General features: G+C 40.7%; 1 protein-coding gene across 11 annotated transcripts in view; it reads left to right on the top strand.

Moving 5' to 3' along the window:
* Positions 1–2392: 2392 nt before the first annotated feature.
* Positions 2393–23702, top strand: part of LOC117448156 (CUGBP Elav-like family member 2) — a 43019-nt gene continuing 21709 nt past the window's right edge. For 5 of the 11 annotated variants that reach the window (XM_034085308.2, XM_034085305.2, XM_034085306.2 and 2 more), the window contains exons 1-2: positions 2393–2666; positions 17353–17549. In XM_034085308.2, coding sequence (XP_033941199.1) covers positions 2554–2666; positions 17353–17549 — 310 coding nt within the window. In that variant the 5' untranslated portion in view covers positions 2393–2553. Of the gene's footprint in view, positions 2667–5006; positions 5313–17352; positions 17550–23702 lie in introns of those variants that run through there. The other 6 variants (XM_034085312.2, XM_034085307.2, XM_034085311.2 and 3 more) reach the window with 4 other exon arrangements.

Below are 23702 nucleotides of genomic sequence, written 5' to 3'. Positions count from 1 at the left end.
AGGATTTTTTTTAGTGGTGCACGATAATTATCGGCCCGAATTATCTAAATTACTCTCTTCCCATCAATAAAATCTATAACAAACAACTCCAGCAGTCGATTTAATCAATAGCACAGTCTATTCGAAATGCTGCCCCCGTCAGTGAGTTTACAGGTAAATATTGAACCGGGTTGATAAATGAGTGTAGCAGGGTATATGGGTCTAGCTCTTTCTACTGGAGGACTATCAATCAGCCCGACATTTCAAATAAAGTGTGGTCTAACAGCTCTCGAACCCCAGCGCCAGATCATACTGTGACTGGCATCGACTGCAGGTTTGGTTTGCGTGACTGGAAAAGCTTGTTTCTGTTCCTGTTTTTTCTCCCTTCTGTGCCTCCCTCTCTCCCTGGTCAGTGACGCTAGCCAGTACCCATACTGAGCAGGCCATCTGTTGGCTTCTCTTTAGTGCTTGTCAAAAACAAACCCACCACTTTTCATAAGCGCCACCCGCATCATGCAGCTAGATTCATTTTTCTTTTCTTTTTGGCATCACATGACAGTTAAAATATGCTACGAATATATACACTTGAAGTTCTGCGAATGGCTTCGGAAAAATGTGTTAGTGGTGCACGATAATTATCGGCCCGATAATCATCGGTCCGATATTAGGAATTATGACGTCATCCCGATGAACCCGATAAAAGTATTAATATCCCCGATAATATACAATATCTTTTTTGGGTGAAAAAAATACTGCGGTGTGGGTGGATTGGGATGAGGGGCGCTTGTTTTTCACTCGGCTCCTCCCGTTTTGCCAGTACTGTGGTATTGTGGTTTAGGAAGAGGGGAGTTTTTCACAAATCCAGCGCTCACTAACTCATGCCTGGCTGTGACGTAAATGGTGTGCGGCCGTGAAGCCAGGACAGTAAACAAACATGTCGTCGGTGGGACTATTTCAAAGTTTCAGAGTTAGATAGTTCGCTTGCTATGTGTATTAACAAATGCAATGCAGAAGTTCCACGAGGAGGGAAAAAGGCAACGAGCTATAATACTTCCAACCTGATTAGTCACCTGAAACATCGCCATCGGTGTGTTAAAAGCGTAAGAAGACGCCTGCGCTGCTAAACTAGCGGCGAATCCAAAGCCAGCTGCAAAGGCACCGAAGCTTTTACCTATTGACGAGGCTTTTGAAAAAGGCAAGAAGTTTGCCAGAGATGACCCCAGGGTTAGTTTTGTTCATAGTAGTAATGCTCATGTCATTTGCTCACTACTAGTCTTTTTTTTACCACCAGGTGTGCACAAACTACAGGTACATTTATATATATATATTATATTATTATCGGTTATCGGTGTCGGTCTTGAGAAGCAGGAAGTTATCGGTATCGGTTTCAAAAACCAATATCGTGCATCCCATGTTTGAATTCTGGCGGGGCTTGTGTGGTGACCACCTATTTATACACTGGGTTCATAATTCATACATGGAACTACAGTTGGGGGTATTGTTCCAACACGGACATGTTATGTATTTTACTATATAGTTGTGTGCCCTCCTCTCTTCACTCTCTTCTTCCCGGACTGCAACCGGACAACATGACCTGAGCTGCTCTCAAATAAAGTTCCCTTTTGCACCTTCATTGCACCGCCTCTGACTCCCTATCTCTCGGCACTACAATATGCTCTTTGGTAGGCCTATTGTGAGCCTGAAGTAGAGTCTCAGGCAGTATTTGCATGTATTTGAGTAGTGGATTGACTGCAGTCTGAAATGGTGAACAATGGGGGTTGCACTGTGACCTGTCCTTGTTAAACAAGTATTCATGCTGACAATGTATGCTTATATTCTAGCAGGCTATCTTTATCCGTACCCACTCCAGAATAATAATGACATGAGGTTGTCAGCTCTCAGCTCTCTGTCACCCACTGGTTAATCATCAGCCAGCTCACGGAGGGACAGAGTCATCCACATCCCCACAGGAGCTGAATATAGAATGGCTGTAATATTTACCTACAACATGTACAGGTGCTCAGTGAGGAGTTGAATTATTAATGTTAAAACTTAATGGGAACAGTTCTTAGGGAAGCAGGCTTACAGGTGTGTAGGCCTACTTTGCCTTGGCCTTTATTTGGAGCAATTCACTGAATCATACATGCCGACACTTACAGAATGATGCCACAAAACCAGGACTAGTGGATGAGATACTGTCTGAGGCAACTGTTTCCGTGTTTCCTCTAATCTATCCCAATCTGACAGTGGGAATAAATCATCCATGTCCAATTTGCTGAAGTTTTCCTAATATGGGTGTCAATTAGTGCAAGAGTGCTACTGTGGCCACAGCTTTACAGGCAGCAAACTGGGCTGCCGCAGGCAGCACAATGCATTAGCGCACGATGAGCTGTCAGAGAGGATTATTTCAGCCACGCCAGTTAGCGAAGGGGGTGGGTGCCGCTCTGCTGCAATAAACCAAGGAGAAAGAGTGGGCGGGAGACAGAGAAAGGGAGAGAAACACATAGAGGAAAGAGGGAAAGAAAAGAAAGTGTCCATTTCACCGGTTGGATTTTTCCAGAGCACCGAACACCGATGTTGGAACACTCTTCTGAGCTGGCCCTGGTGCAGAGTTTGTATGCCAACAGCATGCGTTGTCCCCCCTCTGCAGCCGGGATCTCTGTCAGGAATGAGGACCTGCCTATGAGGTACGTTTGGGTTGGCCCCTCATTCAAATCTGGGCTAGCTTTTGTGGAGCAGTCCGTATTTGGACTGCTTCTTTGTCTGGGCTGAATATTGTCATAGGATATATTGTTTCCAGCTGAGGCGTTCTCTCATGCTGTGTCTGTGTGACTGTGGGCAGGGTGGTGTTCCTCTGCTGTCCCAGTGTGGTTTTCCCCCCAGCATTCCAGAAACCATCAATTGTATTGTTTGATTGTGGCCATTCATATAAATCCAATTTCCCCTTATCAAAGAAGTGGATTAGAAGTGGATTAGTTGTATTGGAATATAACAATGAATATACAGATTCTCATGTCATTGAATTTCCTTTCTCCTCTTTGCAGAGTTCAACAAGGACTCAGATACTTGCATTAACTGTTAATAAAGAAAGAGACGCAAATGTGTCTGTGATGCTGGTGTTGTCTCTGAATTGAAAAGGACAAACCCATGTAAAAATATATCTACTGAAACCAACCCCAGCCTGTACTCCATCAGTCAAGAAACAACAACATATGTAATTTATCTTTAAAAGAACAAGAAGGAACATCTTGTAATTTGCATAAATTGAGAGGAACTGCACCCTGATAAGGCAGTGTTATCATTATTAGCCTAGGACATGCTGACCCAGTAGATTTCCTCTGAAAGGATGATAAGATGAAGTTCTCTCCATTTTGAGAGCCCTTTAGTTGGTCGCCATTCTGCAGCTTTTACGAAAGGCTCAGTTGAAAACAAGTGACTTCAAGTTTGAGGCGACGTTTTCAAACAGACATGATGTGACCCATTTGGGTTTGAAGTTGGCCTATTTTTACACTGTGCAGTTTGTCACGAAGGGGTGCAAAATTAAATTTGATGATGATGATGATGATGATGATGATGATGATGATGATGATGATGATGATGATGATGATGATGATGATGATGATGGGGGGGGAGTGGAACTTCAGCTCTACTGCATGAGAGCAAATAAAAACAAAAAATGGATCACAGCGGTAATAATACTAACCTAAGATTAAGAATAGGAGGCTATTATTAGAAGATGCAAGCAACCAGCCATCATCTCTTAGAAAGGACAAGGAGATGCATAAACTGGTGCGAAGGCATTATGAATTATACAAAGCTGTGTATATTGTACATACTCACGAAAGAAAGGAACTGCTCTTTAAAAGAATGCTGCTTCTTTTAAAACAAATCTCTTCAACAAGATCCCCTGAGATCTAATTGAGTCAAATGAAATATGTGGTTGCTGAGGATGGGATGACATTATTGTCTTTTTCCTCCATTTTAATGAAACCTGATTCTCCAGAGAGGTTTACATTATCTTTTTATAGCAGGCCCTCAAGCTTAATGGTAATGCATGTTGCATATAGTGGGCTTGTATGCATGTATGGAAAAATAGGTCGCATATCACATTATGCATACAAACCTCTTTTAGGCACTGTTTAATAAAGCATGCTCTGCACTGGTGCCAAGTTGCCTTGAAATTGCTATGGATACAAGGATTACATTGGATTCCATGCATAGGATGTTTCTTAACACTCGCTATGAATAATATTTTTGGATTTTGCAGCTGCTGGAGCAATAATGAATGATTTGATAATTAGGATAGGCCCCAGCCTCTATGCTAAGGCAAACACTACTTGACAGCAGCCCCCCTACTGTTCCCCCCAAGTTAGGAGGCCTCGCCCTGCAAGTCTAGCACAACAAAAGAAGATAAGCCTCCCCTCCCCCAGGGAAACAACAGCCCAGCACAAAGGGGAACATGACCTATGACCCAGGGGGAAAGCATGACTGAAGACAGCAGAATGAATCTGCATTTTAACTATTTGATTTGAAAAGATGTATGGACATTTGCGCAATGTAGGGCATTAAAAAAGCTGGAAATAGTCTTACTTATTCTCATAATCCAATATAAAATACAGGTTCCTCATTTGGACTCTTAATGAAATATGGAAACAGGGGCAGCACCATTAAGCTTGATGATAATGTCCTGGGTTTATATTTAAACAGTTTAAATGGCCCTCTAATCAGGATAATTAGTCCCTGACTCACCCATAAAAAACAAAAGACTGGACATGATCTGATTCTTATAATGTGCCTTTTTTCCTAAAGAGTCTACGTGATATCAGTCATTATACGAATACAAACAGGGATGTCACAGCAGATAAAACATAATAAACTACAAATAGGTCACTCACTACAGTCTTTATAGAATACCACGTGCAGGCCCTGTGGGACATCACAATAATTTTACATCAGGGGGTAGGGGCTCGTGAGGCAGCAGAAGCAGCAGGCAGCATGCTTTCAGACTTTTGTTGAAAAGGCCACGCCTCTGGTTTGCTGCAGCTCAGTGTGACAGCGGCTTGCCTGAATTTATTTCAGTCGGAGACGAGAGAGAAATTAGGAGGAAGGAATAAAGGCGGATACCGGTTCCCTCTCTCTCGTGCAGTTTTGAAGAAGACGCCCCCCCTCCCTGCACCTGTTCTGCTCCGTCTTGTCTCGCAGGAGTTGAGCCTCTTGCGAGTGAAAGTCGCTTCTCATTGTTAGATAGACGTTGTTTTGAGCATGACTTCGGCGTACAACCTGGATTTCCACCCTCTGGCCGAAAGTCGGTTAATGGCTTCGAGCGATTCAATGTAAGTAAACCAGCTATCGATGTGCATTGTGTTCCCGTCTCTTTGTGGACATATTTGTGAGTGTTTTTTTCAAAGATACAACCGTTCAGGGCGAATTAGCTACCGTTAGCTTACGATGCTAACGTTGCTAATCATACGAGCAGTGACGGTACGCTCACCTGGAGTTCAAGTAGTTTGTCTAACTTCGATAATAAGGGGACGTAACCTCAACGGAAGTCAAGTTAAAGTGAATGTAACACGACTCCCAAACACGACACGGTTTGGTGCTAACGTCACATTACTGGAAGTTGCTGGACGAAGAAAACGCAGTTTGCTAGCTATCGGATACTAGGCGCGCTACATTAGTCAAGTGACATGTGCTTCCGGAGATCACACGCTTCGGTATCATATCTAAAAACTGCATTTATTAGATTTTAACAACAACAAGCTGCCGAGTGTGTGTGTAAGTTAACTTGTAGGGAGACGGCACCACCTTCAGAGTTAGGTGAATAAGTTTACTTTGAGGTGTGTGGGATCGAAACGGTAAGTTTGGTGTAAAAACGGGCAGTTATTAACGGTTAATGGGAAGTGCGTTGAAGGGAGTTAACGCGATAGTTTGTGAATAATATGTAGTGTTGCACATCTGATACGTGATTTGCTTTTTGGTTTAAGCTGAACAGCAGAAGTGCAGCTTGTGTGTAGGCTGCACACGGGCTCTGCTTTGCCTGGCGCACAACCAGACCCTCCCTGCTTCTCTGCTAGCTCTCAAGCTAGCTAACCCCGTCCATGTTGAATGCAGAGTGCTTACTTAAAAACACGTGGTTTGCTACATTATTGAGCCATTAATGGACATCTTGTGACAGGGCATGTATACACAAGGGAGAAGAGACATTCACCAAACAGATGGATGCATATCTTGTTTTTATTTATTTCATTTTAGTACAGTCAGTCATGCACAACCATCCGAATATTTTTGCACATTTGTACACAAAGCTACCTCTTTTAATATCTGCACATGTTTATTTTAATAATAATAGATTGAATTTGTTAGCGCTTTTACAGGTGCTCAAAGACGCTTTACAGATATAGTCAAGATAAAATAAAATAAAGGATATATATTGTCATATATACCTAGTGTTTTCGTATCTCTATATTACCCTATATTTTCAATATTACAATAGATTTAGAAATAGAAAAAATGCGATTTGTTTTAGATAACTGTTTATGTATACACCAAGTCACATTCATGTATGTGTAAACCTTCTTGGCAATAAACCTGATTCTGATATTGTATCAGCACTTCTTAAGGGCGTTAAGACCATAGTAATTGTACTTTAACTCAAGTAAAGGATCTTAGTACTTCTTCCAACACTGAAATATAACACCTTCTCTAGATGAAGCCAGCTAATTTTCACGTTTGACAAAAACCCCAATCCTTTTTTAAATACTTAACACTTTTAAAGAGTGCTATATTTATTTAGCATTAAAATAATCCGACTCTCGTCTTGCTTTGCTTTCACTTCTGTAAATGTCATGATCCAACTGTTATTTTGTAACAGTATGTCTTCAGACTGTTTTTTTGCTGTCTTATCATTAACGAATGTCAGTGTGGTTGGCTGCAAGGCCAGTTCTTGATTTGTATTTTTGATCTTTTGTACCACATTTGGTTCTACTGTGATTTATAGCTGAATACATTCCCTCAAGACAACAATAATGGACATGGGTTTTGTCATTTTTCCATTTATAATTACTAACGGTACCTGGTTCCATCTCATAAAATGTGATGGGTTAATGCTTTTCTTTTTCTAATGGGATAATAGATTGTATGTCTTTTTAAGGTTAATGTATTTTAGTTGGACAAAGCAAGCCATTTTAAAATATGACCTTAGGCTGACGGAAATTGAGAAAATAATTGGTTGAATAATTTCTCATGAAAAAAAGTTTTTTGAGGCCATAACTTGCCTTAATAGGCCAAATTGAGGACAGCTTGTGGAAATAATAGGGTGTTTATATCTATGACAGGTTAGATTGTTTATACCAGGGGTGCCCAACCTTTTTTGAACCGAGAGCTACTTTTAAAGTTGCCAGTCTGCCGAGATCTACCAGTCCAAATAGAGAGGCGTAGCCATTACTGACAGTCTACTACCAGGTAAATACACACTTCTACTTGTATAAAACTGACCTTTGTACGATTAATACTTCATAAAATACTATCCTTTATTTTACCTCTGTCTAATCTACACACATACAAGTATTTAACTGAAGTTACACAACAGTGTTGTTGACCCAGAGTTGGCGTTTATTCACAAGTCACATACTACAGTGGGTAATGTTTTCAAGAAACATTGTACAGTGCTGCCACATATGACACAGGAAAAAAGAAAAGACTCTTTCTTTGCCATTATATAAAAATAGTGTTGCTACAAAAGTATAAATTAGGCTTACTAATGAGACAACTCAGATCTGAAGCTACACAGGAATCTGCTGCCAAAGTGCAATAAAAAAGAAAACATTAATAGAATCAAATCCTCTTTTTGTTGCATTTTAGTAGAGTATAAAAAGAAATGCCTTTTTTAAAGATCTTAATGTTTGTATTCTTATACCATTTTGTACAATAATTATAATAAGTTCAAACAAACTAAAACTTACAGCTGATTAATAACGGTATCTAACTTGAGTTTTTATTATATCAAAAACCTGTTGAAATGCTACTGTTATTTTTACTGTTCCCCAAAAACGCGTCAGCAGCCTCCAGGAATGCTTCTTTCACAACTCCGCCGTCTTTGATAGACTTCATGTGTTTCGCAAGAACGTGACTGACACGATAAGATGCTATGGTAGCAGCCTTGCTCTTGTTGTTGGGCCTGGTGAAAATGGACTGCTGTGCATTTAGCTGTCCTTTCAGGCCCCTCCCCTTTTGGGAGCGTAGGGCAGAATTAGGAGGGAATTCCGTCTCGTAGCCCGTCCGTTTGTGCACTGTTTTGAAATGTCGCTCCTAAATTACCCTTCTTCGATAAAGCCACGCTCGCATTGCAGATAAGACAGATTTAATTGGAATAAATAAAAAAATAATCATCCTCCCACTCGGAGTAAAAATTATATATTTTGGGCTTTTTTGCTTCTGCCATAATTGCGGTCTTGTGTGTGTGCGGACTGTCAGTGTCACTCCTGTTGACACGGACAACGTCAGCGAACTAGTGCAGTAAGTGCACTGCCCACCAGCCACGCCCCGACACATGGGGTCACGCCGGCCAATCACAAAGCTTTGGTGCGTTCAAGTGCATTATTCTGGCACAGGAATACTGGGAATCTCACGATCGACTGGTTGGGCACCCCTGGTGTATACTATTTCCCATTTGGGACTAAGGATATTATTTGAACAGTATCTCATCTATTGGACATGGAGATGGTAAGGTGCTGATTAGATCCTGTCCCAGCTGAATTTGATTGATTTATGTCGTTCATTGTTGACAGTGAGAGAGACTATTTGGGCTTAAGTGTGATCCTTTGGCAGCCAACACGGCCATAGTGCTATGTCAGTAAGCTAAGCGTCACAGTGATCCCCTTTTGTTGTGGTCGGGACGCTGTTGATCTGTGCAAAGTGTAGGATCTTGGCACAGAGTCTGGGGGCTGCCCCCGCCAGCTGTTCTGCTCACTGAGGGTGGTGGCGGTAGCGGTTTGAGAGTGCCATGCAGCCAGATGTTGAAGGCCAAGTGTGGGAGGGCTGTGATCCGGCCTGTCACCTGTTTCTGTGCTCCTGCTGCTTGCTTGGCACTGCAATAATTACACGACTGGCTGTCCTGGAGCTACGTGTACACACACAGCCTTGGAGCGCTCATAATCATGTCCCCTATGTAGGGTGGCGAGATCGAAGGTTGAGCAAATTACTGTGCATGCTTTGCAAACAAAAGATATTGTGGGACAGGGTTGCATAGCACCAGATGATCCCACCATGTCCATGAAATTGTCAGTACTGTGCGTCTGTTTAGTTATAAACAAAGCCTGTACCAGAGGCATATCAAATCAGCAAAATAGTGTACGGTACTATTAGATAAATAGATATAAATTAGCATAGCTTTTTTTATATTATGCACTGTTCGGGTCAGCATTCTTCTGACCTTGAATTCAGAAGCGTGTCTGTAGTCCACATGAATTAAAAAGAAAAAGCACTTCTTGAGAGGACAAGTCCAGAGTAGCAGTAATCGAATTCGGATTGGATCGAAGGTATGTGACAACAAGAGAACCTCTCGTTTGGATTGATGGCTTTGTGGGGCAGAAAGCTGCCGTCAGAAATTAGTTGTTATTTATCATATGAAGTATTTGTCTGCTATTTTATTAGTTCGCCTTGTATGGATTATATATTGCCCTTTTAAAAATACAGGCAATGCAATCAAGCATATTATTAACGCTACTTTCAGCTTATACTCCGAACAATGCACTTTTTATATTTTATATTATGGTACAAAAGTGTAAAAAAATTGATTAAACATACTTTACTGGCTCACTATATTGTAAACTGTTATATTTGTTTAGCATAGGAATTAGGGCTCCACGATATTGGGGAAAAACTGACATTGCGATTTTTCCTCCCTGCGATATATATATTGCGATATGAAAACATACAGGAATTGAAGAAAAGACAGTTTTGTTTTTTTCGCAAAACCATTCTTTCTTGAACTTTAATGCTATACAATTGGTATTTTTAAAACTATATTTAACCGGATGAAGGATTTTAGTCACGGACGTCTGGATCTTAAGTTATCAGAGCAACAAGCTGAGCTAGCTCGGTTAGCAGCGCCAAACTGCCCTGGAGAAACACATGAAACTACTTTATTCAGTGTTTTTACCTTTAATCACCAGGTCCGTTTGCTTTGGAGATTTGATTGTGATTGGTGGTTTGCTGTGCATGCAGAGCCTGCTTGTCACTCACTCAAGTACCCCTGACATGAGAGCCGCGCAAGTGTTCCTTTTGTAGCAAGCAGCAAAATTATTGTAACATGACGTGTTTGAGTTAATTTGCCTACTTAATATCGCAAGTCCTAAAAAAAAATCGCACGTCCTGCGATGTGAATATCGCGATTATCGACACGATATATCGTGCAGCCCTAATAGGAATCAATAAGTAAGGGAGTTATTTTGGACACAGCTAGGGATGCTCCGATCGCCAATTTCGGGGCCGATCGCCGGAATCAGTATCGGCCGATACCGATCGAGTGGGCAGGGCCTAAATGGAAGATTTAAACATCACTTTACATCTTCCATTTAAAGTGGTGTTTAAAACTCAGTTAATGGGTCTCATTCACTGGAACTTCCACAAACAACAATCAACTTAATTATTACATTCAAATGATGTACATTATTCAAGTTTACATTCACTTTGGATAATAACACGGGAGAAATGAGCGGAAGCGCTCTCTTTTCCTCTCTCCCCCTCTCTCCCTCTCCTGACAGCCTTAAGTATCTCATGCAGCTCACTGATCCTGTAATGAGTGACCCGACAGTGAAGAATAAATATATTTATAACTAGTGTAGCTTGTTCCAGAGGTAGATACAATAGCTAAATGTGTTAGGTAGGGCTGGGCGATTTTTTCGGTTTTCACGATTAATTTGCATTTTTACTTTCCTACGGTTTGTGAAATGGCTGAACCGAAAAATCGCGATTTTAAAACATTTCTAGACTCCGCAGATTTGTTTTGCTTTAAGGGACTCCGTAGTAGCTTACTCTCACTTTCCAGAATGCGCACAAAACTCAGCCACATTGCCTGTGACTACCCGATGGTTGTTGTCTCGTGCTACCCACGTCTGTAAACAAACGTATTCAAATAAACTGTACCTTCATTTAATATTCAGCAATAATAATATCTCGACGTCTATACAGTAGTTGTAGTGTTGAAATCAGTAGGTTTCGGTGTGCAACACTCCGTGTCATATCGCTACTAAATTCACCTCTATAGTAAATGGTATATTAGCCACATGCTAAATGCTAACCGGAGATGAAGGATTTTCAGAATAAAAGCTTAACAACTGCGCACGAGAACTTCTGGTTTTTCAGTATAAAACAGCATTTAAACTGACGGTATGTTTAAGGTACTTTATGCCATCAAAAACATTGATTTTAATTTATAACACTGTGCGCATGTGCAGAGCTGCAGATCAGGTAGTCACATAGCCTACTACAATCACATTCACCGCTTCACCGACAGATGTACCATAAAAATGTCCACGAACACAGATGAAGAACTCATTCCTAAAAAAGGTGCTACTTCAGTTGTATGGAAGTGGTTCGGGCACAAGCGGTCATACATAGAACACACAACTGTTCTGTGTAAGGTCTGTGGAAAGACAACTTCCTAGAAAGTTAAAGGGATGTTATTTTGTTTGAGGGTATTTTTTTATTATTCATTTCATTATCATTATTTATTATTTGTTGTATTTCATTTTACAAGTTTTTTCAGGGATGGCCTACAAGAGATTTTTTTTTCAGTTTGATTTAAAAAAAATCTTTGCACATTAATGACAACCAAGTGCCGTGGTGCTGTTTTTATTTTATTTGTTTTATTCTTGAACAACTGATTTGTTCACATAGGCCTAGACTACTTGGTAATCTCATTTATTTGTATTGTGTTAATAAAGAAAATATGTATTTACGTTTTGCCTTGGTCTGGTTTGTGTATAAAAAAATCGAGGTTTAAATCGAAAATTGTCCATTAGTTAGGGGAAAAAAAAAAAATCGAGATTTTATTTTTAGGCCAAATCGCCCAGCCCTAGTGTTAGGTCTAACTCTTGTGTGTTTCGCTCCGCTTACCGGTCCGGCGGGCAGAGCTGCAGGATTTCTGCTTCACACACGTTGCATACCGCTATTTTACTGTCTTTTTCGGACACCTTAAAATAATGCCAGACCGGTGAAGCCATTTTGGCGAGCTTGTTTTGCCGCACACAGAGAAAAGTGTCATGTATTTTACGTCATGCGATCGGCTCTCGCGATCGGCATATTTAGAGAGCACCGATCGATCGGTAGAGAGTGAGTATCGGCCGATCTCGATCGGTGACTGATCGATCGGAGCATCCCTAGACACAGCCACATACAATGATATGGTATTTGTAAGCATTACCTAAAAGCACAAAATTACATGTTAGATTGGTACTTTAAAAAAAAAAATTGTTCTATTGCTTATCACGGGTTAGGCTAATGGATGCCGAACTAAGTCAGGGCAGTGTCAAGGTAATAAAGTGTAATTGCAGCGTTTAGTGGTCTGTTTGTCTCTTCATTTGTGATGCATTGGTAAGGCTTCTGCCTGTTCGCTTGAGCTCCACCTGAAGATTTAAATTCAAGCTCCACCTGACACAAACAGAGGTGTGAGCATTGTTTATTTAGTTGGATGTGACTGTTTGGTCACAGAAGCTTCGCTTTAGCAACGTCATCCGTATCCGCCAGGGATGCTTGGTGTGAGTATGGAGCTAATGGGGCGGGCCTTGTCATCAGATGCTGGCCGTCTGTTAACATGAGGCCCATTCAGAGGCTGATTGAACATGTCTGTCTTCATCATGAAGAATGCAACAGTGAAATCAGGCCATATTGAGCTGAATTGGAGTTAATGCCAGGAGGAAATATCATAATGACTTCTCATCAGAACCACAATGTGCTGATTAGGGTCGACCACTTGGTATGGAAATCGAATAACACACAGCCTCCTGTTTCTGCTTTTTAGCCTCAAGCAACATCCATCCAGAGTTGTCATTTGTCCTTTCAAACCTGGGCCACGAGTCTGACTGGTTTTTCCTTAGGGGTCCTACAGCAAAGTTATGTAAATCCTGCTGCTGTCTTCTGTGACCAGTTTTGAAGTTGCAACTCAAAGCCTGTGCCGAAGATATTTTTATGCCAAGCTTTTTGAAAACTACTTCAACGTGTCAAATAATATTCTGCCTCTTTTTGTAGTAGAGGAGAAAATAGATGGAGCTAAAAGAGTGAGCCCTCATGTTGACAGCTGTCAAAGATATTACCATGTCATTAGAGGCATTCTGTGTCTCGTTGAATCAGCTTATAAGGCTGCTTGTTTCCTGAAAGAAAAGCAACTCATGATTTTTCTGAGGGTATTACAAGCAAACAGCTGTTTCAGTTGACTGATTTTCCTCTTTTCTCTGAAGCATTACGTTTACCCATGTGATCTCTGACTTTCCTTTTATCCAGAATAAAGCTTGACAGCCAAAACAGCCCAGGACTAATGATTTTTAGTTTATTACTCCAAACAAGAAGAGGCTCGGCCTTATGTGTAGCATTGCCCTAACAAGACTTGTTCATTTAATATTTTAATTAAAGAAACATTTGGGGTTGAGTACCAAATAACCTGGACAGTATTAATATAAATACATTTAAATTATGTTTGTTGGTTTATTTTAATATAAGTGACCACAACAAATGTGCTACTGCTGTGACCCCTGACGGTTTAGGGATGCTGCTTTCAAAATCTTGTGCATTACCAGTCAAATTGGCCGTCTTTCTATTATGGGCACAGCAAAGGTGTCGCTGGCATACTTGCGCGGTCAGAGGGAGCTCACCAACAGGACAGACACATGGTCCAAATAAATCACCTGTTTTTTTATGGGTGTTGCAGCAGTAAGCATGCAACTGTCGTGGCTCTGAATGACTTGTCAGCTGCTGCAGGGTGTCTCTGGCTCGACGAGCTGCCACATCGCATGGCTGTTCGTGGAAGCTCAGCAAAAGACTTCCTCATTCCTGTCTGGAGCACCCTGCTGGGCTGGTAGAGAGCAGAGCCGGGTCACATTGATAGAATCAACTATAGTATTTTTTTAGTTAGTACCTTTATCAATGATGTGCTAACATTTATTGTGTGTCTGTTAGTACCTTTTCCTTATAGAATATATATAATCTGCAGTAGGTATGACTGATTTAACATCTTGCCACTCCAGTTCTGCTGATGGACACTACTTAATGTCAGCAGGTGTCACTTCAAACTGATATGCTACTAGCAGATGCTATTTGGTTTCTTATAGAGAGTTGGATTTTACAGCATGGCTATTTCTTGGCCTGTACCAAGTTTTAAGTGGTGCTAATTAAATGGATTGTGTAACATTTGGACAGAGCCAGGCTAGCCGTTTGTATCTATTTCCAATCTTTGTGCCAAGTTAACTGGCCACTTTCTTAAGCTTCATATAACCTACTGATATGAGAATGTTTACAATGGGTCTCACAGTTAGAAAACACCCTGCAATTTGAGTTTAAAATTCACCAATGTTTCTATAGTTTTGATTCCCTCTTGGGCATGAACAAAACCTATACTCTAGACTAAAACACATTTACACACACATTTGAAAATTGAAATGTTCACCCAAAAAGTTGATAATTGCTTGTTTTCCTCCATTCACAATTTGTATGATGTAGGATTTTTAAAGATCCAAAATATTTGTTTAAATTAATTATACTTTTTAATTATTAACAAATGACCGAAAGAACGAGATCGCGGATATAAGCGGCCGAGATGGGTTTTCTCCGCAGGGTGGCTGGTGTCTCCCTTAGGGATAAGGTGAGAAGTTCAGTCATCCAGGAGGGACTCGGAGTTGAACCGCTCCTCCTTCGCGTCGAAAGGAGCCAGTTGAGGTGGTTCGGGCACCTAGTAAGGATGCCACCTGGGCGCCTCCCTAGGGAGGTGTTCCAGGCACGTCCAGCTGGGAAGAGACCAAGGGGTAGACCTAGGACCAGGTGGAGGGATTATATCTCTTCGCTGGCCTGGGAGCGCCTTGGGATCCCCCAGTCAGAGCTGGTTGATGTCGCCAGGGAAAGGAAAGTTTGGGGCTCTCTGCTGGAACTGCTACACCCACGACCCGACCACGGATAAGCGGGAGAAGATGGATGGATGGATTATTAACAAATCAGTATGGTCTTTTAAAAATAAACAAACAACACACTAACTTTACCATTAAAATATTAATATTATCAAGTGCATTTTTTGTGATACGTTATATCCCCTACTGACGCTACTACGGTTCTTTAAGGCTAGTTCAGCCGCATTGGCACTTTTAAACTAATGCTCTTATGTATATATCTTTTTTTTTTTTTTTTACTTTCTCTCTGCTGCCCTTTATTCGTTCCTTTCGACTTAAGAGGTCAATACAGCTCTTAGTCTTAGTGTGACTGTGCTCTCTGGTGCACTTTAAAATATTGTTCCACAAGGTTACAACACTTTGAGGCAGACAATTTGAATCAACTATTTTATTTACTTGTGATTTAAAAAATAGATGTTTTGTGTTGTTGCAGTTAAGCTGTCAACTTTGAGCGGGTTTGTAGGAAGGCCAAAGATCTTAGCAGTCTCTCAAGCTGAAGAGACAATGCACAGCTGCAGGCGGCTTGTGCGTTTTAATGAATGCTAAGGAGAGCCAGTCAAAAGAGTTCATTTTGAGCCTTAATGTTTTTGAATGCTGTGACACATTTCCAGTTTTTTTTTTTCTAGTGAGGTTTACTGTTTCTACAGCGGGATTTCATTTCAAATGGCCCTCAGCAAAATGGCGTCAGAGTGCCACTGGCAATACTGGATAAATGGTGTCACCCACCAGTGCTGTGGCCTAAGCAGACATAGCCGTTGATGTGTTCCAAAGCATCTCTCTGACTTGGCCCATTGTGCTGTGGAGGAACGGTGAATAGTGTTCTCCAGCAGGGCGAACACTATGTGATTGTTCCCCCTGCTGTGGTGAAGAAGCTGTAGGTTACTCTCTGTACCATCGCCAAAGCGCCTGAGGAGGAGATGTACCGCAAAATCTCTGTCTGCTAACCAGTGGTTCTCTCAGGTTTAGCGCTCTGCAGTGCTGCTTACCTTTAGCTGGTGGGAGGGGGGCACCCACCCCTTTTTGGTGGAGAGAGGCTTTTGTTTCACTGGAGCATTTCTTTTTTACCGTTTGTGTATCAGCGTTCAAATGTATTGACAGCCGCCAGGGGATAAAGAAAACATTCGTACCGAGGTGTGGAGCTGGATTTCAGAAGAACAAGAACTGAAGTGTGATTTGTTAGCATGTCATTTAGGTCCCTCAAGGAGTTTGGTGTTTCTGCGGAACGGTTGGGCACAATTTGTAAAAAATGGATGGCTCGCGTCCAAAGGTCTGTGTGTGACATTGTTCTTACATTAGTGTATCTTAAACAGTTTTTAAAATGTTGGTTGTGTGTGCTAGACATCTTTTGTACTATAGTCTACATCTATTGACTTGTGATCCTCTGTGGTACTACATAATTGAGAGTGATGCTTCATATTTGCATGATTTGTCTACGCCCATGAAGGTAGCTCCGAGACGAGACTTTTGCACCAGTCAGTAAATGTTTTTTTGCTTGTTTTTGAGTCCGAGTGAGACAAAGTTGCTGTAGTCGTAGATAGACTGGTGGGTATTGATTCTCTGTCCCAAGGCATGCCTCAAAGGAAAATGGCACGATTTAGTACTTCACTCATCTTCATCATTGCTCTACTACCCCGAACACCCAGATTGTTATTCGATATGTTGACTATGCAATCCATTGTTGTTAGACCATCCATTATTGTAAACAGTATATTGTTTCAGGAACTACTTCAGTATACACATCAGCTGGTGACAATGCCAAGGATTAATGCTTTAAAAACAAGACTCCCAGTATTTTTTTTAAATATATAAAACCTATCAAAGCACAATAATAAACCTAATTTTAGGTGAAAATCATTCTCCAAGCTGGCCTGATGGCAAACAATCTAACAAGAGCATTGTTCAAACTGTGAAATAATTGAGTATGTTGTGTTGGCATGTGGAGCTGTACCTACCTTCTTTAAAAAAAATGTTGTTTAACTGCTATTACTTGCTATTGCTATATCACAATTGGTTCAAGCAGGCACTGAAATTGGCTTCCAAAACAAGTTATTTAATGTTGGTATTTAGATTTTTAGGAGATTTTTGTATTTGAAAACCCTTTCTGTGGTTTCTAGCCAAGTACTTGACAGCGTGCAACACAGCGTATCATATTTGAATCTTTCAAATTATAATATTTGAAGACCCTTGTGTACTTAAAACAAATCTATTTTGTTTCTCTCAGCAACGGCAACGGCAGCAACATGAACGGGTCGCTGGAGCAGTTAGATCAGCCGGATCCAGACTCCATCAAGATGTTTGTGGGCCAAATCCCAAGATCCTGGACAGAAACAGAACTCAAAGAGCTGTTTGAGCCATTCGGAGCTGTGCACCAGATCAACATCCTCCGTGATCGCACCCAGAATCCACCTCAAAGCAAAGGTATGTTCCACTCTTTGTTTTACTCGTTTTACCATTTAATAGGCTATACCCCTTACAATTCATGTCTTTTTTAAGATAGTGTTGAGCCTTCTGTTTAATTTAAAACCTACATTCTTTTCAGTATTTTGTTTTTGAAACCCATAATAAATTGTCATATCCAAGCATGGGTCAGTACAGAGAAACGTAGCCCTTTTTGATATGCTGGCCGTTGTCCTCCTCCTGGATTTGCATGGGTTTAGTGGTCAAGCCCTATACACAAAACCCTGTTATAGCCACGTCATCTACCATCACATTTCAGCACAATCCCCCTTAGGCAGTGCACAGCATTGCCTGTCTACACACGCAATGCAGCCATTAGTGCAAACGGATGAGATGATTCAATGGTCTTTTGTTTCAGGGTTAAAAAGCAAGACTTTTCTTAATAACCCTGCCATTATAGGACTATATTTACTATTGTACTTTGCCGTTTGGCTTAAAAGCACCATTGTATGAAGAAAGTGTTACTCGACTGCTATTTTCCATTTAAGACGTCTATCGATGCGCTCACCTTTTTATAAATGGTGCTCGAGTTGAGCGGTTCAGTTTCAGTTCCAATTAGTAGAGACGGTGAAGTGCAGGCCTGCTGCCTCCACCTTCTGCAGAGAGCTGCAAAGTGCCACTGAAAGGGCTCAATCTCCTGTAACTAACTGCAGGTGAATAAAGAAAGCGACAGTTTCACTGATATAACTGTCCTCGGTTTACGACATTACCTACATTTCAAATGAGTTGATGGTTGGATTGCTAAAGGCACTAATCCACTCGGGCGGGATATTCTTTGATGCTGTGTTCTGCGTCTAAATGGAGTTTTGAGATACTAATGCTGTACCGAGCTGCCTGGCTATTATTAAAGAGCTCTGGCCGACCGTCGCTGGTGGTCTTTAAAGGTGTTATTGGCCTTTAGAGCCACTGTTCCACTAGTTAAGCCTGTAACAGTGTTGGTGGAGGCAGACTGAGGGAGAGTGTTGCTCAACTGGCTGTTCAGCCAAGTGAATAAGTGATTTGATCCATTTAGCACAGTAAATCATGTTTTTGCCTCCGCCCTTTTTCTTTTCAAGTGAAACAACAGTGCTGACAACAACGCTGCTACTTGGAGGCGGACATATTGCCTTTCTGCCGTTGTATTCTCCATCTCTTTTTTCCCCCCCAGCATTCATTCAAACGTCATTTGTGAGGCAGTACATTATAAAGTGATGACTGTTGGCTGTTCAAATAAGTTATTTGCCTTTTTTTAAATGATTAGCAGTATAATTGTTTTGATTTTCATGGAAAAAAGGAATTTCTTAACCTCTTAAGCCCGAAGGTCCCCCCAGTGGACCCCTCCCACCGTTTTTTACGAGACTATGTCTCAGGGCTTCTTAACATTTATGAAACTATTAATGTTCCATACCCTTTTAACGGTAAGAAACTCAGCTAACTGACAATATGAACCATGTTTAGCTAAAAGAAACACAAGAGTAATACCAAGCCTTTGAATTAGCATGGAGCGAAAAAATGCTAACTAATGCTAACGGACTTTTGCACAGCACTCACGGTAGAAATGCCCTTATTACTTATCGTAACTGCACAAACAAGATATCCGATTAAAGCTGAGACTCCACACATGTAATGTCATCACTGTACGACCCCGAATTCCTGGAGCTATCACCCAGAAAAGAGAAAGTAAACAACATCCGGTTTCAAAAATATTACAATAATTACGTCTTACCTTTTTTGATTTGTGATCAAAAGTTGTGTTCAACGGAATAAAAACGCCGCTCAAGGTTAATCCAATGTCTTTGTGTCACGTAGAATTTTTTACTGATAATCCATCATCATGTTTATGGCAATATACTGGGTATAAAGTTTTTCCGACTAGGCTTGTACTTTCAGATATGCTTCATTTGCTTCTCTATTACGTCCGCAATGGTAATGTTTACGTGGATTTGGGAACTGCCCATCGATTCTATTGGATGTAATGGTTAAGAAAAATGTGTAAATCGACCAATGGGTTCCAGAGATATGGTCCTGCGTAAAGTATAAAGAATGCCAGCTAGCGTAAGCACATTAAGCAGCAGACTTTCCTTGTTGTTTACTACGTAAGGAAGCAGGAATTGCAGGACCCAGAGCGCACGGAGCACAGAGCGGACAGCAGATAACGGAATTGCAGTTTTATTGCTTATAGATTATCAGAACATTTCAAAGGGGACACAGCCACATTGGATATTAACCTACGGATTAACTACATCATCGTTTTTATCGTTGTAATGCCATTGAAGACCAGTTTAGACCAGGCAAAGACCAAGGTAAGCCATGTTAGCCTAGCGCATGTTAGTACCGAGCGCCTCTTGTTTTGATGTACGTTTTTGTTGATAACGTTGCGAGCTTGTATCTTTCAGTGTTGAGGTGGGCACCGTTAGATTCTGTGTCTTTACGATCATAAACGATGTGTTGGATGTGCAGCTAGGATAAGTAATAAGGGAGCTAGGAGTGATTTTCGGTGCAGTAATAGGTTAGCATTTTTCGCTCGGGGCTAATTCAGAGGCTCAACGTTAGCATTGTGTTTTTTTGTGGGGAAAAAAATAAACGATCAGTTAAATGAGTTTTTCCCCGTTATATGGATATAAAATATTCATAGTTTATTAAATATTAAGGTTCCTTAGACGTTGTTTCCTGCAAATGACGCGATTTCGGGTCCGTGGGGCCGAAGAGGATAACAGAGTATGTTTTTAATTTTATTTTGTACACTTGTATTTGGATGGAATGAATACCTATAGTGATAATTCAAAGTAATAAAATAATTTTTACAGTGAAAAAGGTCAAAGGGAACTGATGGTTCCCAAATTACCCAGAGGTGAGTCCTCTGGGTAATTTATTTTTCTAAACCTCTCTAAAAAGGTAACATTTCACTTGTTTTGCATCAATATTGATACAGGGTACTTATTATGTTATAGTTTGGATTCCTAAAGCTTTTAGTCTACTAACCCATCATTCAAGGGTGGTTTTCACTATAAGTAATGTTTTTTTTTTAGGCGGACATTAGAATTTACATGTTTTTACTATGTTCCATCTGAATTTACTTTCAAATAAAAACATCTATATTGAGTCTGATACTCCAACTCACAGATGTAACCTTGCTTTGAGAGAAAAGATTATTAATTTACCCCTTTTAGAAGTGAAGATATAGTCTTTGTTGTGTTAGTGGAATTTTCGAGCCTGAAACCTGAAAACAGGCTCAGGGCTTAAGAGGTTAACTGAGACTATTTTTTCCAAAAGAGACTTTAGCATAGATTGTAAAATATCTTGACATTTTGGAAATTGTTTACTTTAAGGCGAGACACGGCAGGCAAAAACATCGTTTTTCAACCTATTTTGATTCTATAACATGTTTTCTTTCAGGATCTTGGAAAGAAAATGTACAAAATACACATTTAAGTGTTTATTTGACTATAGTTTGTCTATTTGCGTCTGTAGATTTCTCCTAAATTCACCAAAAGTTAGCATTCTAACGTAACATAAAGTACTGCAACCGCTGTTTGCACCATGTCATCAGAGATATCGTTGGAAAGCTCTGTCGCTCCTGCACAATCTCATCGGATCCAAATATGGTCATTTCCTTTGTATCAGCAACCAATAGTGAAAGTACAGAGGGGTCTTAAACCAAGAAACAAAATCTCATTGGCTGGTGTAAATTTCTGACAAAGTGATTCGTTCAGATGCGTCACGTGGTGTGCTAAAACACTTCCTGGTTAGCTTTCCGCTAGAAATTTAAATCTCAAAATGGCAAAAGAACGGCGAAAAAAACTTTCACAGAGAAGACGACAACAATCGTCACTTGCACGAAGCAAGGTTATACCCCAAACATGAAATACCTTCACGGAGTGCGTCGATGCGCAAGCTGTCATCCAAAGAACAGGAGGGTTTAGCTAGCGCCTCACTGCAATCTTTAAAGGTAGTTTCCTCAAAATGAGTTTTTTTCTCCTACTCTGAGTCTGAGTCCGAAATGTCCACTTCAGTAGCACGTAGATACACCAAACCTTCCAGTTATATTCCTATCAATATTATGAAGGCTTTTACAGAAGGGTTTGTTCATATATCATTCATAGCCTGAATTATACAACATTGTATACCTAAAAACATGGCGAAAATTGATATTTTAGGGCTGTTGACAGTATTTTCTGATTTATGGAGTGATAAAAAGAGATATCCAAAATCCCTTCTGTGAAAGCCTTAGATACTAATATGACTACAAAATGAAACAAGAATTGTGAACCTGGCTTTATCCAAAGTTCAGATTTAGATTCCTGAAATGTGTTAAAATATGCGCATATTTAATGTATGTATTGTATATTTAAACATGCTATTTCAGAAACCTTGTAATACAAAAAACAATTGCCTTACTGTAAGTAATTAACTGGAGATATGTCTAGCTGATATCTTTAAGTTAAAATAATTACCCTATTCACCTGGGGTGTCTCGCCTTAAATCATTTTTCTTTTGAAGGTTAGTATTATGCTATAATTTGAATATACTCCTCGTAAAACCCAACCAGAGCGGCTATGCATTAAATATTCATATATATATTTTATAAAAATATACAATCAAAGTTAATATGCATAGCTGGAAAAATAAACAAAATGGAAATGCACATTGATTGCTGTGTGTATAATTTGTTTAATTTCTCAGCACTGCATTTATGGTAATTTCAATATTAACATTTAGTTATTTCGTTTTTTTTAGCTACCTTTTTTAAAAGTGTAAAAAATCTATGCAACAACCCTAATTACAGCACACCATGTGACCTACAGCACTTAATTCACATGATCTTTTTAACAAGATATACACATCCGACAAGGCCAACATATCCTACATGTGTTCAAAGTTACCCCAGCAAAATCTCAGGGGTAATTATAATTCTGTGTATAAAGAGATGTACAGCCAACACTGCAGTTCATTGAGAGGATGGATAGTTCAAAGCCTCCTTTTCTTTCTTTTTTTAGCAAAGACCTCCCCTGTTCTATGTCGAGTGTCAGCTGTGATGGCCTATTGACATGTTAATGCAATGTTAATGTATTCTAATAGATCATCTGGCCTGATCACAGCAGCCTTTGGCTCACTCAGACTGTGTGAGGTGAATATGGTGCAGACCCACGCCCATTAATTTGCTCTGCCTTCCCCAGTAGTCTGGATGGCAGTTTCATTAAACCAGGATGGCCTGATGATATTTTCCTTAAGTTTATTTGCATGGCAAATAATTCACCGTTCACACCCTTCCTATGTAATCAATCTTCCCTTTTGTTAGATTTGTTGAAATTGCTGTAATCCCCCCTTCATTTGAGTTGTTTACTTTGCCACGGATCTATGACTTCATCAGATTTTGAAGTGTTTTTTGGGTCACGTCTACTTCAGGTCATGAAAAAATCATCTGATAACATCACGCTTCTCGATGGTTTATTTAGCCCCAGTAAATGGGAGGCAGGGCTAAGCAGCAGAGAAAGAGAGGCAGAGCTCAGCTGGTTGTGAGAGAGAGACACAGAGCAGCTCGATGCATATTAGAGTTCAACAGCCCTCCCCGCGGCCTGGGAGCTCCAGTAACAGCATAATACACACTATGTAGGTCAGAGACGCTGCAGTGCTCCACTTCCCCAACCCAGTGAAACTGACAGGCTGGAACGCCACTGGCGGTCTGCTGGGACGGAAGGATGAGAGGCTTTTTTTGTTCTCCCTCCCCCGCTCTTCTTTTCTTCATCCCCCTCCCCCATCTCCTCTCTCCTCCCATGATTCCTCTTCCTTGCTCTCACTCCTTTTCACTCTTGTCTCTTTGTGCTGTTTTTATGCCTCCTGTATGTTTGTTTGTATGCGATTGGATTCTTATGTAATGCAGCACCACTCTCTATGATGTGTTGGTACTGTGCCCTGGCATGCCTGGGTTTTGTTGACCTGTGGACAGTGCATCAGTGCCTCCTGACAGCTACCTAAACCCTGTGGTCATCTCTATGGCCCGGTCACACAGCAGCCTTCAGCTATCTCATTACTCCAGTGTCCCCGCTACAAGCTCCTACATGCTCTGTGTGCAGCATCTAACAGTTGGTGCTAAGAATAACCTGTCACATGTTTTAAACATGTGATATGAGGAGA

The sequence above is a fragment of the Pseudochaenichthys georgianus genome, chromosome 6 (genome assembly GCF_902827115.2).
Source record: "Pseudochaenichthys georgianus chromosome 6, fPseGeo1.2, whole genome shotgun sequence".
NCBI classification, from domain to species: Eukaryota; Metazoa; Chordata; class Actinopteri; order Perciformes; family Channichthyidae; genus Pseudochaenichthys; species Pseudochaenichthys georgianus.
This window is presented reverse-complemented; position numbering and strand designations above follow the sequence as displayed.